Source organism: Vipera ursinii, assembly GCF_947247035.1.
Source record: "Vipera ursinii genome assembly, chromosome: 2".
NCBI classification, from domain to species: Eukaryota; Metazoa; Chordata; class Lepidosauria; order Squamata; family Viperidae; genus Vipera; species Vipera ursinii.
This window is the reverse complement of record NC_139513.1, coordinates 10,340,260-10,358,047: the sequence shown is the minus strand read 5'-3', so window position 1 is coordinate 10,358,047 and position 17,788 is coordinate 10,340,260. Positions and strand designations below refer to the sequence as shown.

At 43.2% G+C, this 17,788-nt stretch overlaps 2 protein-coding genes across 2 annotated transcripts in view; one reads left to right on the top strand and one right to left on the bottom strand.

Moving 5' to 3' along the window:
* Positions 1–3,274, top strand: part of LOC310633319 (H-2 class II histocompatibility antigen, E-S beta chain-like) — a gene marked incomplete at both ends in the record, with an annotated part of 8,181 nt that extends 4,907 nt beyond the window's left edge. Inside the window, 3 exons of the mRNA XM_083351021.1 lie at positions 1,258–1,530; positions 2,710–2,991; positions 3,147–3,274. Coding sequence (XP_083207147.1) covers positions 1,258–1,530; positions 2,710–2,991; positions 3,147–3,274 — 683 coding nt within the window. The remainder of the gene's footprint in view (positions 1–1,257; positions 1,531–2,709; positions 2,992–3,146) is intronic.
* Positions 3,275–4,000: 726 nt separating this feature from the next.
* On the bottom strand, positions 4,001–12,254 carry LOC310633318 (zinc finger protein 75D-like; the record flags this gene model as incomplete). The annotated part of the gene is made up of 6 exons (XM_083351020.1): positions 4,001–4,032; positions 7,834–8,811; positions 9,145–9,271; positions 11,212–11,294; positions 11,444–11,561; positions 11,865–12,254. The coding sequence occupies 6 exons, from the start codon at positions 12,252–12,254 to the stop codon at positions 4,001–4,003; spliced, it is 1,728 nt and encodes a 575-aa protein (XP_083207146.1).
* Positions 12,255–17,788: the final 5,534 nt, after the last annotated feature.

The following is a 17,788-nucleotide window of genomic DNA, read 5'->3' as shown; positions in this document are numbered from 1 at the left end:
CGGGTCTTTAATTGGACCCAGCTCCGGCTCCCTGAAAGTTTGTTTCCTTAAAAGAGAAAGGAGACGGAAAGCGAAAGTGAAAGCGTGAAAGCGAGAAAGCGCGGCAGTTTCAGTCCTGAATCCAGGCAACAAAAAAGCAGGTGGCATCGCTAGAAACGTCCGTTTTTCTTAACGGTGATCAAATTACAGGCTTTCGGGGGTCGGGCAAGAGTTGAATTTGGATCCCTTGTCCTGGGAGCCTTTGAATTTGGGGAAGAGACCCCCTCGTCCCCCAGGGGATTCAAGCAGGATCTGAAGAGGACTAAGGGAGAAGGATGGGGGTGACTTGCTTCCCCCAAATTGGCTCCCCAAAACAATTATCCCTTTTGGTGAACAAGGCTGGAGACCCTTTCTCTGAGATGCTCTGGAGGAGGTGCAGGGGGTCTATTGGGGGACGAACAGGAAAGATGATCCAACATTCGACAAGCATCCAATCAAGTGGGTGGGAGTCATAGGCCTTGGACTCGTTCTGACAGACTCCTCTCCTCCTGCCCTCCTCTTTCTCCTCTTCTTCCTCCTCCTCCTGCCCTCCTCTTTCTCCTCTTCCTCTTCCTCCCCCTCCTCTCACACTCCTTTTTCCTCCCTCCCCCTCCTCATCTCCTCTTTCTCCTTTTCCTCCTCTTCATCCTCCACTTCCTCCTTTTTCTCTCCTCCACCTCTTCAAGGTAATAACCTTTAAAGCCCTACATGGCTTAGGCCCGGGGTGCTTGCGAGACCACCTGCTGCCATTGTCAACCTCCCATCGCCCGGTTTGCTCCCACAGAGTCGGCCTCCTCAGGGTGCCTTCGGCCAGGCAATGCTGTCTGGCGACCCCCAGGGGGAGAGCCTTCTTTGTGGGCGCGCCGACCCTCTGGAATGAACTGCCTCCGGAGCTGCGGACGGCCCCTGACCTTTGGTCCTTCCGCTGTGACCTGAAGACTTGGTTATTCCAACAAGCAGGTCTGGACTGACTATGTTTTTTAAATTTGGCTTTTACTGAGTTAAATTGTCATGTATCTATTATATTTACTGTTTAATTCTTTTTTAAATTTTGTATTTCCTGTTTTTTAAATTTTTTGCTGTGAGCCACGCTGAGTCCTTAGGGAGAAGGGTGGCATATAAATTCAATAAATCTAATCTAATCTAATCTTCCTCCTTTTCTTCCTCTTCCTGCTCCTCTTCCTCCCACCCTCCTCTTCCTCCTTTCCCCCCTCTTCCTCCTCCTCCTACTCCTCACAGCTTATTTCTTGCAGCAGTGGAAGGACGAGTGCCATTTCTTCAATGGGACGCAGAGAGTGCGCTATCTGAACAGGCAATTCTATGACAGGCAGGAGATTTTCCGCTTCGACAGCGACCTCGGCAAATACATAGCTATCACAGAGTTGGGGCAGCCCGAAGTCGACAAGTGGAACAGAGATAAGAAGCTCCTGCAGTTCCAGAAAGCTGAGGTGGATTCCTTTTGCCGACACAACTACAGGGATCTCCAGGGCAGTCCTGTGATTGGCCGGAGAGGTGAGTCCAGGAAGGAGGGACTTCACGGGGAGGAAGATGCTGAGACTCCCATTTCAGTTAATCCATTAAAATTCTCGCTTTATAAAGATTTAGTCCTTATTTATTCCATGCTCTCAAACCCAAGTCCCATAAATATTCCTCTTCTTCCCAAGATCTTAACTCTTCCTGCCTGGAATCTGGGATCCCTTTGATCCCCTCCAGAAAATGAACCCAAATATGATTTGGGGAAGAATCCATCAAAGGGTCTCTCCTCCCAAATCTGTATAGCAACAACAACAACAAAAACAATAATGGTGGAAGGGACCTTGGAGGTCATCTAGTCCACAGGTCTGCAACCCGCGGCTCCGGAGCCGCATGCGGCTCTTTCAGCCGTCTCCTGCGGCTCCCAGTCTTCTGCCATGTGCAGTCCAAAAAAAAAAAAAGTGGGACTAAAAAAGTTCAACCAATCAATTCAAATATGCAGGGTAGGTGCCTATCTCGCCTTGGCTCCACTCTTCAGTCAAACCCTGTTCTGGCGCATTCACGCATGTACGCGCATGCGCACACAGTTTTTGCGGCTCCCAGTTTTTCCTTTTGTGAGGGAACCGGTTCCGAGTGGCTCTTTCACTGTTTCAGGTTGCTGACCCCTGATCTAGTCCAACCCCCTGCTTGGGCAGGAAATCCTATACCATTTTAGACAAAATGGTACAGGTAGTCTTTGACTTAGAACAGTTACAACGGCACTGAAAAAAGTGACTGATGCCCATTTTTCACACTTATCACTGTTGCAGCATCCCCCTTGGTCACGTAATTTACCTTTGGATGCTTGACAACTGGTTCATCTTTATGATGGTTGCAGTGTCCCAGGGTCATGTGATCACCCTTTGCAGCCTTCTTGAAAAGCCAGGTTCATGGGGAAGCCAGATTCACTTAACAACCACGTTACTAACTTAACAACCGCAGTGATTCCCTTAAAGAAATGTGGCGAGAAAAGTTGTAAAATGGGGCAAAACTCACTTAATACATTTCTCCCTTAGCAATATAAATTTTGGGCTCAATTGTGGTTGTAACCCTAATTTTCTTTTTATTTTCTGCAGGCCAAAATTATTGTTTGCCCTTTATTCTATCATTTTAAAACTAAAATCCTTCTTGATTTTGCTTTACTGTTCTGGCCCCTCCTGTGTCCCTCCTCCCCTCCAGCCAAGCCCACCGTCTCCATCTCCTCCACCAAGCTGGACCCGGCTTCCCCCCACACCATCCTCCTCTGCACCGCCAGGGGCTTCTACCCCGTGGAGATCGAGGTCCGCTGGCTGAAGAACGGGCGGCCGGAGGAGGAGGGCGTGGCCTTCGGGGAGGAGCTCCAGAACGGAGACTGGACCTACCAGCTCCAGGTGATGCTGGAGACCCAGCCCCAGCGGGGAGACGTCTACACCTGCCAGGTGGGGCACGCCAGCCTGGAAGCCCCCATCACCGTCCAGTGGGGTGAGCCCCTCCCTCCCCTCCTGCTCTGGGGACCCCCTCCTGCCCTGAGAGAGGGGGAGAGACCCTTCCTGTGGGAGGAGCCGGGATGGACCCTCCTGGGGGGGGAAGCTGGCCCTGATCCTCCTGCTCAGGTGAGGCTCCTTCTCCTTCCCCAGAGCCCCGTTCCAACTCTGCCAGGAGAAAACTCTGGACAGGGGGCGTAGGGGCAAAAGGTCACCAGGAGATCCTTTTCTGCCACCTCCATTGTAACACCATCTTCTTTGTTAATATGAAACATCTGTAGGGAAAGAGGGAGGGAGGCCTCTGCTCTTGATAAACCCCCTAATTATGTCAATTAGAAATAATTCCCCCTTGTCAAGGGCCATCCACAGCCCCTTGGCTGGACTCGGACCCCCTTCAAATTTCAGGAGATGAGATGGGGAGGAATCCCTGGTCCCACCCAGCTTTTTTCTCCCTGAAAGGGATGGAGCCTCCCTCCATCCAGTCCTTACTCATCAACCACCACCCCTGCAGTGTGGGCCTGTCTGGGGGTGGGGTGAAAGGGAAGGGGACAGGAAGTCCACCCTGTGTTTTTCCTGCAGACTCTCCCAAAAGAACTAATTTACACTAAAGGTTTTGCTACATGTTCTAATTTTCTTCTCCGTTTTTCCCCCCTCAGCACTCATGAGTTAATCCTGCTATCAGGAAAAGGATATGATTTTCAGTAGCTGATAAAATTTCTGTCTTTTTGGAATGTCTCCATTTTTTGCAACACTTGAAAAATGGAGGCTCAAGATCGTTGGTTGTGGAGAGGAGGAGAATTGCAGCCCAGATATTTTCTTGCTGAGATCCGCCAGCTTCCTTCCAGCACCTCTCTTTTGAGGCAGGCGACATGGGGTGGGAGTTAAGACCATCTAGTCTGCCCTCCAGCAATTCTCGTCCTGCCTGTTACTCCGGACCCCCAATATCTCCTCCCCAGCACAGACCCCCATTCAGACTAGTGGCAACAACGATCCATCTCTCAATCCCTTCACCGGAAATTCATCTCGCTCTTAGCCAAGCCTGGAGGCCACCAGATCCAGGGAGGATCCCAGATGCTTTGCATGCTGAGATCTTATATTCCTGAGATGTGATCTCACGGATCAAGTGCTCTCTGCCCAGTAGAGCCCCAACTGCTTTCGTCCCTCACTCTTTCTCTTCTTTGTGTTCCCCTCATTTCTCCATCTTTAAATCCACTCGACCTTCACTTTACAAAGTTACAAAGTTTCCGCAGGGTCAAAAGTGAAACCAAGTCTGAATTTCCCAGTAAAAATTACCCAGTTGCAAAGTATCAAAACTATGCAATCAACTATGTTCCCCAATAAATGCATTTGGCAGGCTTTCTTATACAACGCCCAGTCCCTGGTCACGAGAGCAATAGCTGACCTTGGTTCCCATGGGACAGAAGATTATTTTGACTAGGGAAGCACCTGGGCAAGCCCCCTTCCCTCCGTTCTATGTGACAATCTAGAATGAGGGGAAATGGCTGCAGCCAGGCTCATTTGTAGAGTTGACAAGTATGTTTTCACATTCCTAAAATGGGGGGAGGGGTAGTTTAACCACAGAATGCTCTCCCTTATTGTCTAATAAGTCTTTGAAAGTATTGACCACCAGACGTTAGATGAAGCTGCGAAATTCACAGCAGGATTCAGTACAGTATATGCAGAAAAGGTATAAAAAGGCATATTTTTTAAGCAAATGGTCTGTTGGTATGCAGATCAAAATTAATACAAATTGTGTTTACTGCCTTGACTTACAGAACAAATAGGCCACAGGTCCCCAGCCTTTGAGGCACCAGGGACCGGTTACCTGGAGACGTTTTTCCACGGACTGGAAGGGACATGGTTTTGTGTGCTGGCTTCATCCTGCGGATGGGGCTTTACTTGTTTGGGCGGACAGGTTGCTAGCATGCTGCGGACCGAGACTGGCCCATGGACCGGGGGTTGGGGACCCCTGAAATAGGCCATAGGCAGAAGATTGAAATGGTAATATTCAGAAATTTTAAATCCCTTCCTTTCAGATGTTCCACTCAACACATGCCTATGATCCCCCAAGTAGCTTGAAAGAGGGACAGTGACCTTGAATCTGGATTTTTGTCATGGTTTAAGAGTCCAACATACCTTACTGGATTTAAGGAGACAGCTAAAAAGATTTAATAAATAAAATCAACTTGAAATTGCATGAAATTATAACCTGTGAAACCTTTTATGATTTTATAGTTTTCATAAACATATGTATTTGTTGATTGCATATGATTCTAAGAGCTAATAAAGTGTCAGTATAACACCAGTTAAAACGTGGAGACTGAAAAAAGTAGATTGTTTTTTTCAAATTCTTTGCTCTCCTAGGACTTACAAGTTTTTTCTCCCATCAGTTTTGTTTCCAAAATGTATTTTAATTTCTTCTCTTTCTTCTCTCTTCTCTTCCCTGTGCAGAAAATTCTCTTATCCATGTTGCTTTATCAATAGTCCAACTTATAAACATTTCTCCATAACACGGACAATATTGCAATTTCTCCCCTCTGTGGGTTACTTGAGGTCTTTTCAGATCAGTACTGCCAAACAGATCCAATGAAAAGTTTGCTTCTGCCCTTGACAATTGGAACAGCTGGGTTATCATGTCCTAGAACAGGGGTGCAAAACTGCCGGCCCATGGGCCGGACGCATCATCTGGAAGCCGCGCCCACCCAATTGCCAGCAATGGTGAAAAGGCTTCGATACATTGTGCGACGTCATGTGACATTGCAAGTTTGACTTGTCTGTCCTAGAAGAAACAAATGTTCTGGAATTCTCCAGAATATTCTATCTCCACAATGAGTTCTAATTTGTTCGTGTAAGGATCCTTTATGAGGAAAATAAGATTCACAAACATTCATCGACACATTTCTAATTTCACCCATAAGAAGGATTCTTTTTCTATACAGGTAATCCTCAACTTAGAACAGTTCATTTAATGACCATTCAAAGGTACAATGGCACTGAAAAAAGTGACTTATGACCATTGCGGAATTCCCATGGTCACGTGGTCAAAATCCAGATGCTTGGCAACTGACTCATATTTAGGATGGTCACAGTGTCCTGGGGTCATGTGATCCCCTTTTGTGACCTTCTGACAAGAAAAGGCAATGGGGAAACTAAATTCACTTAACAACCGTGTTACTAAATTAACAACTGCAGTGATTCACTTAACAAATGTGACAAGGTCATAAAATGGGGCAAAATTCATTTAACAAATGTCTCACTAAATACATTGTGGTTGTAAGTCAAGGACTATCTACTCCATTTATTTAGAGTACATGCTATGAATATTCTTACATGTTATGAGCTCACTACTCAACCTAAAACTCTTATATCCATCAATTATCCTCCTTGTGCAATCTTTTTATGCAAAGAAAGTTATGACTCCCTTCGAAACTCTTTCACTGCTTCGCGCTTTTATATTATTTCTCTCCTGTATGGAGTTTTTTATGAGAAATTAGGTTACTACTCTTGCTGAAGCTCTTTCCACACTCCAAACATTTATATGGTCACTCCACAGTATGAAGCCTTTTGTGGGAAATAAGACTACTGCTGTGACTGAACTCTTTGCCACATTCTGTACATTTATAGGGCCGTTCTCCCGTGTGGATCCTTTTATGGGAAGTAAGATTACTGCTTTTGCTGAAGCTCTTTCCACATTCCGAACATTTATATGGTTTTTCCCCAGTGTGGAGCCTTTTATGGAAAACAAGGCTGCTGCTTTGTTTAAAATTCTTTCCACACTCCATGCATTTGTATGGTTTCTCTCCAGTGTGGATCCTTTTATGGTAAGTAAGAGAACTGCTCTGCCTGAAGCTTTTGCCACATTCCGTACATTTATATGGTTTCTCTCCGGTATGGATCCTTTTATGGGAAGTAAGAGAACTGCTCTGTCTGAAACACTTCCCACATTCAGAGCACTGATATGGTTGCTCTCCAGTGTGGACTGTTTTATGTAAAGCAAGCGAACAGCTGTGCCTGAAGTTCTTTCCACACACCATGCATTTATATGGTTTCTCTCCTGTATGGAGCTTATTATGGGAAATTAGGTTACTACTCTTCCTGAAGCTCTTTCCACACTCCGAACATGTATATGGTTTTTCTCCAGTGTGGAGCCTTTTATGGAAAAGAAGGCTGCTGCTCTGTTTGAAACTCTTTCCACACTCCATGCATTTGTAGGGTTCCTCTCCAGAGTGGATCCTTTTATGGTAAGTAAGAGAACAGCTCTGGCTGAAGCTTTTGCCACATTCCGTACATTTATATGGTTTCTCTCCGGTATGGATCCTTTTGTGGGAAGTAAGAGAACTGCTCTGTCTGAAACACTTTCCGCATTCAGGGCACTGATATGGTTGCTCTCCAGTATGGACTGTTTTATGTAAAGCAAGGGAACTGTTGTGGCTGAAGCTCTTTCCACACTCCATGCATTTATAGGGTTTCTCTCCTGTATGAATTATTTTATGTGAAGCAAGTTGAGCTCTCCATTTGAAACTCTTTCCACACTCCGAACATTTATATAGTCGCTCCACAGTATGAAGCCTTTTATGGGAAGTAAGACTAATGCGCTGACTGAAATCCTTGTCACATTTTGTACATTTATAAGATCGTTGTGCATGGAGTCTTTTATGAGAAGTAAGAGAATTGCTCTGGCTGAAGCTATTTCCACACTCCATGCATTTATATGGTTTCTCTCCTGTATGAATTCTTTTATGTGAAGTAAGCTGAGCTCTCCATCTGAAACTCTTTCCACACTCCATGCATTTATACGGTTTCTCTCCAGTATGGATCCTTTTATGGGAAACAAGGGTACCAGTATGGTTGAAGCTCTTTCCACACTCCATGCATTTATATGGTTTCTCTCCTGTGTGAAGTCTTTTATGCAAAGTAAGTTCACCTCTCCATTTGAAGCACTCTCCACAAGCCATACATTTGTATAGTCTCTCGTCTGTATGGGCCCTTTTATGTGAAGTAAGCTGACCTGTCCATTTGAAACTCTTTCCACACTCCAAGCATTTATATGGTTCCTCTCCTGTGTGGAGTCTTTTGTGGGAAGTAAGAGAACCTCTCTGGCTGAAGCTTTTGCCACATTCCATACATTTATATGGTTTTTCCCCTGAATGGATCCTTCGGTGTGAAGTGAGGTTACCACGGTTCTTAAAGCTCTTTCCGCACTCTGTACATTTATATGGTTTCTCTCCCGAGTGAAGTATTTTATGAGAAATAAGGGAACTACTTTCTTTAAAGCTCTTTCCACTCTCTGTGCACTGATATGGTTTATCTTCTGTGTGAAGCTTCTTATGGGCTGTCAGTTGATCAATCTGTCTGAAACTCTTTCCACACTCGGTACCCTTATGTGGTCTTTCCCCTGTATGGATCAATTTATGGGAAATCAGATAACTTGGATCACTGAAGTCTTTTCCACAATGGATATCTTTACAGGTTTTCTCTCCAGTGTGGATTTCTTGACATAAAATAGGAGGGAAAATTTGACTGAAAAATGTTTCTTCTTTTGTCTGTTCATTTTGGTTGTGTCTAGTCTCAGTTTCAAACTGATTATATAAATCTAACTCATCCTTAGTCTTATGCATTAGACAGTTCCCAGTTCTATTTTCGGTGTGATCATCTTGTGTTAAGACCTCAGGGACGTCAACATACTTAAATAGGTTTTCTTTGTGTATTTTGGTTTGCCAGTGACTTTGAAATATCTCTTTTGTCATTTCATGTTTAATAGTTTCTGATGTCATCATCTGTGGGTCTGGACAATTATCATTTTCTGACTTATTTCCAGCTAAGGAGAAAGGAAGAAAGTGAAACTGTGAGAGAAATATACTATATATTTAACATGATACCTGGGCATGCATCAAGGATCGACTCTCATTACCTAATGAGTTAGTTCTAATGCGAATTAATTGGTTTCTCCAAGATTATCTCTCCCTGTCTCTGTATGCTTTATTGATACCATGTCTGGGAGGAGGGCAAGGGAACTTTTCATAATTTGGGTCTTGGCAATACTGTCAATCAGTCAAATGATGCTCATTTACCTCATGGAAAAAAGGAGGGAAAATTTTAGCACCATCCTGGGATTTTCCAGAATTGTTAAATACTTGAGCAGAGAACTTACTCAGAGAAGTCAGGGTTTTAGAATTCTCCCACATGACTTCTCCATGGAGAGCCCTTTGGGTGGAATCCAGCACAGCCCATTCATCCTCTGAGAAATACACCGCCACTTCCTGGAAGGATATAGGACCCTGAAAAAAGAAAATGTTCATCATTACTAGATAAGCTCCTGAAAACTTTTCACAAATTCACTTTTAAGACCTGAAGCCTTTTCTGGGCAGTGTAAATCTTGTCAAGCCCTCAAAGTGTTGTTGATACCAAAAGTCTCCATCATTGATTAAAGAAAAGGAAATGGATTTTTAGCCAGATCAAGGTTACCAAAAGAAGCTTATTATACTCAGTTTTTCACTGCTTTCATATCTGAAATCAGGGAAATGCGTTTTTCTCCCATTCCGAAGTCTTCTAAGTCCTGGGATAATTTTTGTTCCTCAACCATCACAGAGGAACTAAGGATTTCTGGCTCTGGCTCCGAAGAAGTGACAATGGGGGAGAGAGCTTCTTGGGAGATCCTTCCTTTCCTGGAGGATCAAATAAAAAAGCTTTTTCACAGGGGTTTTGTTTTTTTTGAATCACCAAAACCATCAATAGACACAAAGCCCTGGAAATTTGGTCTGGGCTTTGTATTTCTCTTCAGTGGCTAGAGGAAATCTATTATTTTATACAAGGAAAGTTTTCAAATAAAAAAGTGAATTGTAAATGATAAACTAGTTCGGATATTAATCTGGAATGTAGAATGGAATGGAATGGAATGTAGAATGGAATGGAATGGAATGTAGAATGGAATGGAATGGAATGGAATGGAATGGAATGGAATAGAATAGAATAGAATAGAATAGAATAGAATAGAATAGAATAGAATAGAATAGAATAGAATAGAATAGAATAGAATAGAATAGAATAGAATAGAATAGAATAGAATAGAATAGAATAGAATGGAATAGAATAGAATAGAATAGGAATAGAATCTGAAGAGGACCTTGGAGGTCTCCTAGTCCAGCCCCCACTCAAGCAGAAGAACCTATACAATTTCAGACAAATGGTTGCCCAAACTCTTCTTAAAAATTTCCAGTATTGGAGGATTCACAACATCTGGAGACAAGTTGTTCCACTGATTAATTGTTGTAACTTTATAATATAATCTTTATAATATAACCATTTTCTATTTTAACTTTTTCTATAAGCTCTTTTTCAACCCCGTCCCCATATTCTTTAAAGTCCAAATTCTCTCTCAATGGTCACTATTCATACAGCAAAATTGAGTCCCTTGAACATGAGATGGGCGACGTATAAATTTAATAAATAAAATAAACTCTTTTTGCCAGACTTCCATCTCCATTTTGTGGGGTTTTTTGTTTGTTTGTTTCTGTTTTCTATTTCTGTTCAGTCCAAGTCTCTAAACTTTCTCCATCTTTTGTACAGGTTTCTTGCTGGGTTTCTTCTCTGAGGGAAACTTTCCCCTCAGGCCGGTTCTGAGGGAAGCCAAAAAAGTGCCATTCTCTCCTCGGTTTCCTCAGCTGCTGCCTCCTTTCCCGAATTTAATTTAATTTAAATTTATTTATTTATTTTATTTATTTATTTAAACTTCACACTTTCTTTGGCTCTGTTCATTCCTCATGGCTAAGATTACAGAACCTCTCAGGCCACCCCTGCCTCCCTGTCTGCCTAGTGGTGCTGTCTGATTGGCTGCTGCTGCTTTATTGGCAGCTGGGTTGTCCTGAGGAGGGCATCCTTCCTCAGGGAGAGCCTTTGATTCCGAAACTTTTAAATCCTGAGGTAATTTTTGCTCCTCAACCATCACAGAGAGAAGAACTTCCAGCTGTTCAGCGCCAAAGGGAGGAAGGGTCTGCCTGGTTCAGATTTCTCATGTGGGGATTTTTATTTCTGAGGCAACAGGATAGAGACCAGGAGACCCCGAGTTCTAATTCTGCCTTAGCCAAAACAAACCAACAAACACTAGAAGGACTAGGGGTGATTATTTTTGGAGAGGACATTCACCCCATTTGCCCTGAGCAAATTAGTATGCAGGAGGCCTCCCAAGTATAAGTCTTATACTTATTGTTGCTTATCCTACCTGGGCTGAAGGCACAGTTGTTTTTTCTGCTCCATCTGGAAAAGAAGACCTTTTAACAAGGACCACCGAAGTTGTATCAATCCCTATGACAGAGACAAAGTGGGTGGAAGGAGACTTAAAAAATAGGGGTAATGATTTTTAGGTTTGCAAGAGATACCAGTATATTACAGTCACAACTAAAACAGATCCTGTAAAACTGAAGATGGTATGACTTGGATAGCTTCAATATTACCTGGTGAGATGTCCTGAGTTTGATCTTTAGAGTTCACCTTGCAAAGCATCTTCTGGGAGGGATCTGATAGATCTACAGTTGCCTTGAGATCTTGGACATCTACCTTATTAGAACTTCTCTGCATATGAAGAACAGAGAGGAAGAAAGAAAAAATTAAGACAGAACAATGTGGATGCTTCCCACCTTGGGATGCATTTGGAGAGCTCAAAGAGAAATCTACCTAGAATTAAGGAGAAATTTCCTGACAGAACAATTAATCAATGGAATAGCTTGCCTCCAGAAGTTGTGGGTGCTCCATAACTAGAGGTATTTAAGAAGAGACTGGACAACCATTTTTCCAGAATGGTATAGGGTGTCCTTGAACAGGTGGTTGGACTAGAAGATCTCCAAGGTCTCAACTCTGTTACACTGTTTCTCTCACCTTCTTCTCTTTCTCCTCTGCCTGGCTCAGGAGGAAGCCTTCTGCCAGGGCCACTGCCTGGGAAGTGGTCTCTGCTCCACACTCCCATAACCAATTGGCCATCTCTGGGGGAAGAACAGCCAGGAAGTGCTTCAGAACCAGCATGTCTAGCATCTGAGCTTTGGTGTTTATTTCTGGCTTTAGCCATTGAAAGCAAAGGCGGTGGAGATGGCTGCAAACTTCTCGGGGTCCCTTAAACATCTGGTAGAACTCCCTGAGATTTTGGTGATGAACATCCCAAGGAAGGATATTTTCTATTAAGATCTTCTGCCTGGTCCTCTGGCCCAATTCCTCCTGGCTCTCCACCTGAGCAAGATGAAGGACTTTTCTGGTTGGGTCTTCTGCCTCCATCTTCTCCTGGATCTCCAGAACTACTGGTATTGGAGAAACAGCATCTGTGGGAAAAGTTGAGAATTTCCTAATAGCCCCCTTTTGTAAAATAGAATAACAACTTTATTGTCACTTTGCATGTATAGTAATCGGCATACCTTAAAATGAAATTTTGTTGCATACAGCTCTCAAAGGGTCACCATGTCCAACATACACTACATAAACATGACATAAATAAATAAGTACATACATACATACATAATTATGCATATACCCACATATATTTTACGACACAAAGAAACAATAGTCTAGTTTGGGCTATGTATACATGTGCATGGCAAGAAAAACAAATCTTACCAGTTTACCAGTTGGATGGCATAGGGAACAAGGCTATTACAGAACTGGGTAGTCCTGCTACAAATACTTCAAAACCTCCTCCCAGAGGGAAGCAACAGAAACAGACCATGAAGTGGGGTCTCTAACAGTGCTTTGAGCTCTAAGCCCTTAGCTTAGAGCTAAGCAGCATTCTGAATACCAGGAAGAGATAATGGAACCCCTTCTTTCTTTTCCTACCCACCCCCAAAAAGCTTCCTTGGTCTGCCTCCTTCTTAACCTCCTGTAAGGTCTGGGCAGATGGACTCCCAGCGTCAAATCAAAGAAGGCTCTAATGGGGGGGGCTCTCTTCCAGGAATGGAAACTTCTTCCGGCTTCTCGGAGCCATAACATTTCAATTCCCTAAATCCAGGAAGATTCACCCACAGTGAAAAACTCTTGCAGCTGGCAAGCTCCTCCTCCCTTCAAGACCTCCCAATTATGGAAGGGGGAGGACCCCTCCTCTCCCAGCATTGCAACAGAAAGTTCTTCCTCACAAGGAATGAGATGGGGGTGGGGTGGGGGGGAGATGTTTTGCCTTGACACAATGCAGATCCCAAAGGCGTATTTCCAGACCAACCTCTAGGAAGATTTGGATTTGTTCTGTTTTGCTTTGCTCTTTCAGAGGAGATGCAAGTCAGAACGGTGCTCCATGCCAGGAATATATATATATTTTGCAGCCTTCCTATTCATGAAGGAGGCTCCATCTATGGGTTAAATTGAGAAAGTATAGTACCCTAGAGAGGCAAGACTCACTTCCTGCCCTCCAGTTTCCACTTCCCCTTTCTCCCCCTCCATCAGTCCACCTTCTCTTTGTTGCAGACAATGAAAGCTTCTGTCTTTCAATAAAATGTTTTAGAACTGGTGCAAACACACTCGATTTTTCTCCTTTGTCCTTGTGACTCCACATCTGTCTCACTTGTGCAACACCTCTTTGGCTCCCCTTGGAAACGCCTCTTACACAATTCCTGCAGAGCCTGTTAGAGTAGACACTGGATCCCTTGAGCATAGGGAGGTAATCCAAGGAAATCTATTCCTGCAGATATTAGGTGCTGAAGAACTCTGATTTGTTCATACTTTATTTTTTTTTCTTCTGGAGCACTCGGGAGTAAGGCAAAAGCCATCTTGCAGTCAACAAAACTCACCAAATTTAGCAATCACAAAATGAGTTGCTTTTAGCTGTAAATTTAAATTTACCGACAGAGTTAAAGGGAGACTACTATAGCGATTTCGAGCTTTTTGGCTTTCATCAGTTAGCTAGCCCAGGGGTAAGCAACCTCGGCTTTTTTATGACTCATGGACTTCAACTCCCAGAATTCCTGAGCGAGCCAAGCTGGCTCAGGAATTCTGGGAGTTGAAGTCCATGAGTCATAAAAGAGCCGAGGTTGCCTACCCCTGAGCTAGCCATACCCTTCTAAGATTGAAAAAAGCTGGAAATAGCTTTACTAGTCTCTCTTTAGCTCCTTGTTGGTAAATTTAAATTTAACAGAAATAATTGGTTGCAGAAGCAACGGTCTGTGAAGGCTCCTAGATTTTCTTGCATATAGTACCGTAGGTACTGAAGAACTCTGATTTGTGAATACTTTTCCTTTTTTGTTTTCTTCTGGAGCACTGTGGAATAAGGCAAAAGCCACCTTGCAGTCAACAAAACTCACCAAATTCAGCAATCACAAAATGAGTTGCTATTAGTTGGGGATTTCCTGGACATTGTTCATACAAAGCCACCCAGAGTCACTTGATAGTGAGGTGGATGGCATATAAACTTAATAAATAAAAATAAGTATATGAATACTATCCTAATCCAGCTCTGCTTCATTCTTTCGACATCAACTAAGCTTGACCTTGTGGCTAAAGCCAAGCTGAGATTCAGCCTGTAAAACTTTGAGTCTTCCATCCTCCTTATACAGTACCATGCTCTGCTTCATTGGTATAAGAACACAACTACCAAGGTTGCTTAAGCCAGTCTGAGGGTTTAGCTCAGGGGTCAGCAACCTGAAACGGTGAAAGAGCCACTCAGAACCGGTTCCCTCACAAAAGGAAAAACTGGGAGCTGCAAAAAATGTGTGCACATGCGCGTACATGCGTGCATGCGCAGAACAGGGTTTGACTGAAGAGTGGAGCCAAGGCGAGATATGCACCTACCCTGCATATTTGAATTGATTGGTTGAACTTTTTTAGTCCCACTTTTTTTTTTTGAACTGCACATGGCAGAGGACTGGGAGCCGCAGGAGACGGCTGAAAGAGCCGCATGTGGCTCCGGAGCTGCGGGTTGCAGACCTGTGGTTTAGCTGCTTGTGCAAAGCCCAACGCCCGGTTGGTGACAGGATAACAGTGGATCTCTTCTTCCCAATAGTCTAAGAACAAAACCAACCCAAACCCATCCAGATCTACCTTGAGATGGTATAGGTTCTCCTGCTTAAGCGGGGGGGGGGGGCTGGAGAAGAAGACCTCCAAGGTCCCTTCCAGCTCTATTCTATTCTACTTCAAGGTACAGAGAGACCAAGTCACACATAGAGTCAGAGTCTTCCATTGGGACATCCAGTAGGACCCCTCCAAGCTACCAACTTATGGTTCCAGAAATCTTTTGCACTGACCATTGACACCCCCAGCTCTCTAATTCCTGAAACCTTTCTTTTTTTGTCTCCAGGCCATTAAATCATCTTAGTTGCTCTTAACCTCGTCTATATGGAGGTTATGCCTTTCAGCCTGGAGAAGTGGAAGCTTCTCTCCAAGATTAGTTTCCATCCATTGTTTCTTCTCCTGCCTTCTGGTGTTTTGGAAAATAAGTAGACCCCACCCCCTCTTCTTTATACCAGCCCCTTAAATACTGGGAGGCTGCTATCATCTCTCCCCTATTCCTTTTCTCTAGACTGGCCAATTCCTGCAATCGTTCTTCATATATTTTTGTCTCCAGACCTTTAATCATGCTATTTCATTTATTTATTTCATTCTGTCTCCACAATGAGTTCGAATTTGTTCCTGTAAGGATCCTTTATGAGGAAAATAAGATTCACAAACATTCAAGTGACGCATTTCTAATTTCACCCGTAAGGAGGACTCTTTTTCTATACAGGTAATCCTCAACTTAGAACAGCTCATTTAGTGACTGTTCAAAGTTACAATGACACTGTAACTATCACCATTGTGGCATTCCCATGGTCACGTGGTCAAAATCCAGATGCTTAGCAACTGACTCATATTTAGGATGGTCACAGTGTCCTGGGACCATGTGATCACCTTTTGCGACCTTTTGACAAGCAGTCAATGGGGAAACTGAATTCACTTAATAACCGTGTTACTAAATTAACAACTGCAGTGATTCACTTAACAAATGTGGCAAGAAAGGTCGTAAAATACAGCAAAATTCACTTAACAAATGTTTCACTAACTCCATTGTGGTTGTTAAGTCAGACTATCTGTACTCCATTTATGTAGAGTACATGCTATGAATATTCTTACATGTTATGAGCTCACAACCTAAAACTCTTATATCGATCAATTGTCCTCCTTGTGCAATAGTTTATGCAAAGCAAGTCATGACTCCCTTCGAAACTCTTTCACTGCTTCACACATATTTCTCTCCTGTATGGAGCTTTTTATGGGAAATTAGGTTACTACTCTTGCTGAAGCTCTTTCCACACTCCAAACATTTATATGGTCACTCCACAGTATGAAGCCTTTTGTGGGAAATAAGACTACTGCTGTGACTGAACTCTTTGCCACATTCTGTACATTTATAGGGCCGTTCTCCTGTGTGGATCCTTTTATGGGAAGTAAGATTACTGCTTTTGCTGAAGCTCTTTCCACACTCCAAACATTTATATGGTTTTTCCCCAGTGTGGAGCCTTTTATGGAAAAGAAGGCTGCTGCTCTGTTTGAAACTCTTTCCACACTCCATGCATTTGTATGGTTCCTCTCCAGTGTGGATCCTTTTATGGTAAGTAAGAGAACTGCTCTGGCTGAAGCTTTTGCCACATTCCATACATTTATATGGTTTCTCTCCAATATGGATCCTTTTATGGGAAGTAAGTTTACTGCTCTGTTTGAAACACTTCCCGCATTCAGTGCACTGATATGGTTGCTCTCCAGTGTGGACTGTTTTATGTAAAGCAAGTGAACTGTTGTGGCTGAAGCTCTTTCCACACTCCATGCATTTATATGGTTTCTCTCCTGTATGAATTATTTTATGTGAAGTCAGCTGAGCTCTCCATTTGAAACTCTTTCCACACTCCAAGCATTTATATGGTTCCTCTCCTGTGTGGAGTCTTTTATGGGAAGTAAGATCACTAATCTGTTTAAAACTTTTTCCACAATCCATGCATTTATAAGGTTTTTCCCCTGAATGGATTCTTCTATGGGAAATAAGGGTACCAGTACGCTTGAAACTCTTTCCACAATCCATGCATTTATAAGGTTTTTCCCTTGAATGGATTCTTGTATGGGAAATAAGGGTACTAGTATGGTTGAAGCTCTTTCCACAATCCATGCATTTATATGGTTTCTCTCCTGTGTGAAGTCTTTTATGCAAAGTAAGTTCACCTCTCCATTTGAAGCACTCTCCACAAGCCATACATTTGTACAGTCTCTCATCTGTATGGGCCCTTTTATGTGAAGTAAGCTGACCTCTCCATTTGAAACTCTTTCCACACTCCAAGCATTTATATGGTTCCTCTCCTGTGTGGAGTCTTTTATGGGAAGTAAGAGAACCTCTCTGGCTGAAGCTTTTGCCACATTCCATACATTTATATGGTTTTTCCCCTGAATGGATCCTTCGGTGTGAAGTGAGGTTACCACGGTTCTTAAAGCTCTTTCCGCACTCTGTACATTTATATGGTTTCTCTCCTGTGTGGAATCTTTTATGGGAAATAAGGGAACTACTTTCTTTAAAGCTCTTTCCACTCTCTGTGCACTGATATGGTTTATCTTCTGTGTGAAGCTTCTTATGGGCTGTCAGTTGATCAATCTGTTTGAAACTGTTTCCACACTCGGTACCCTTATGTGGTCTTTCCCCTGTATTGATCAATTTATGGGAAATCAGATCATTGGGATCACTGAAGTCTTTTCCACAATGAATATCTTTATAGGTTTTCTCTCCAGTGTGGATTTCTTGATATAAAGTAGGAGGGAAAATTTGATTGAAAAATGTTTCATCTTTTGTCTGTTCATTTTGGTTGTGTCTAGTC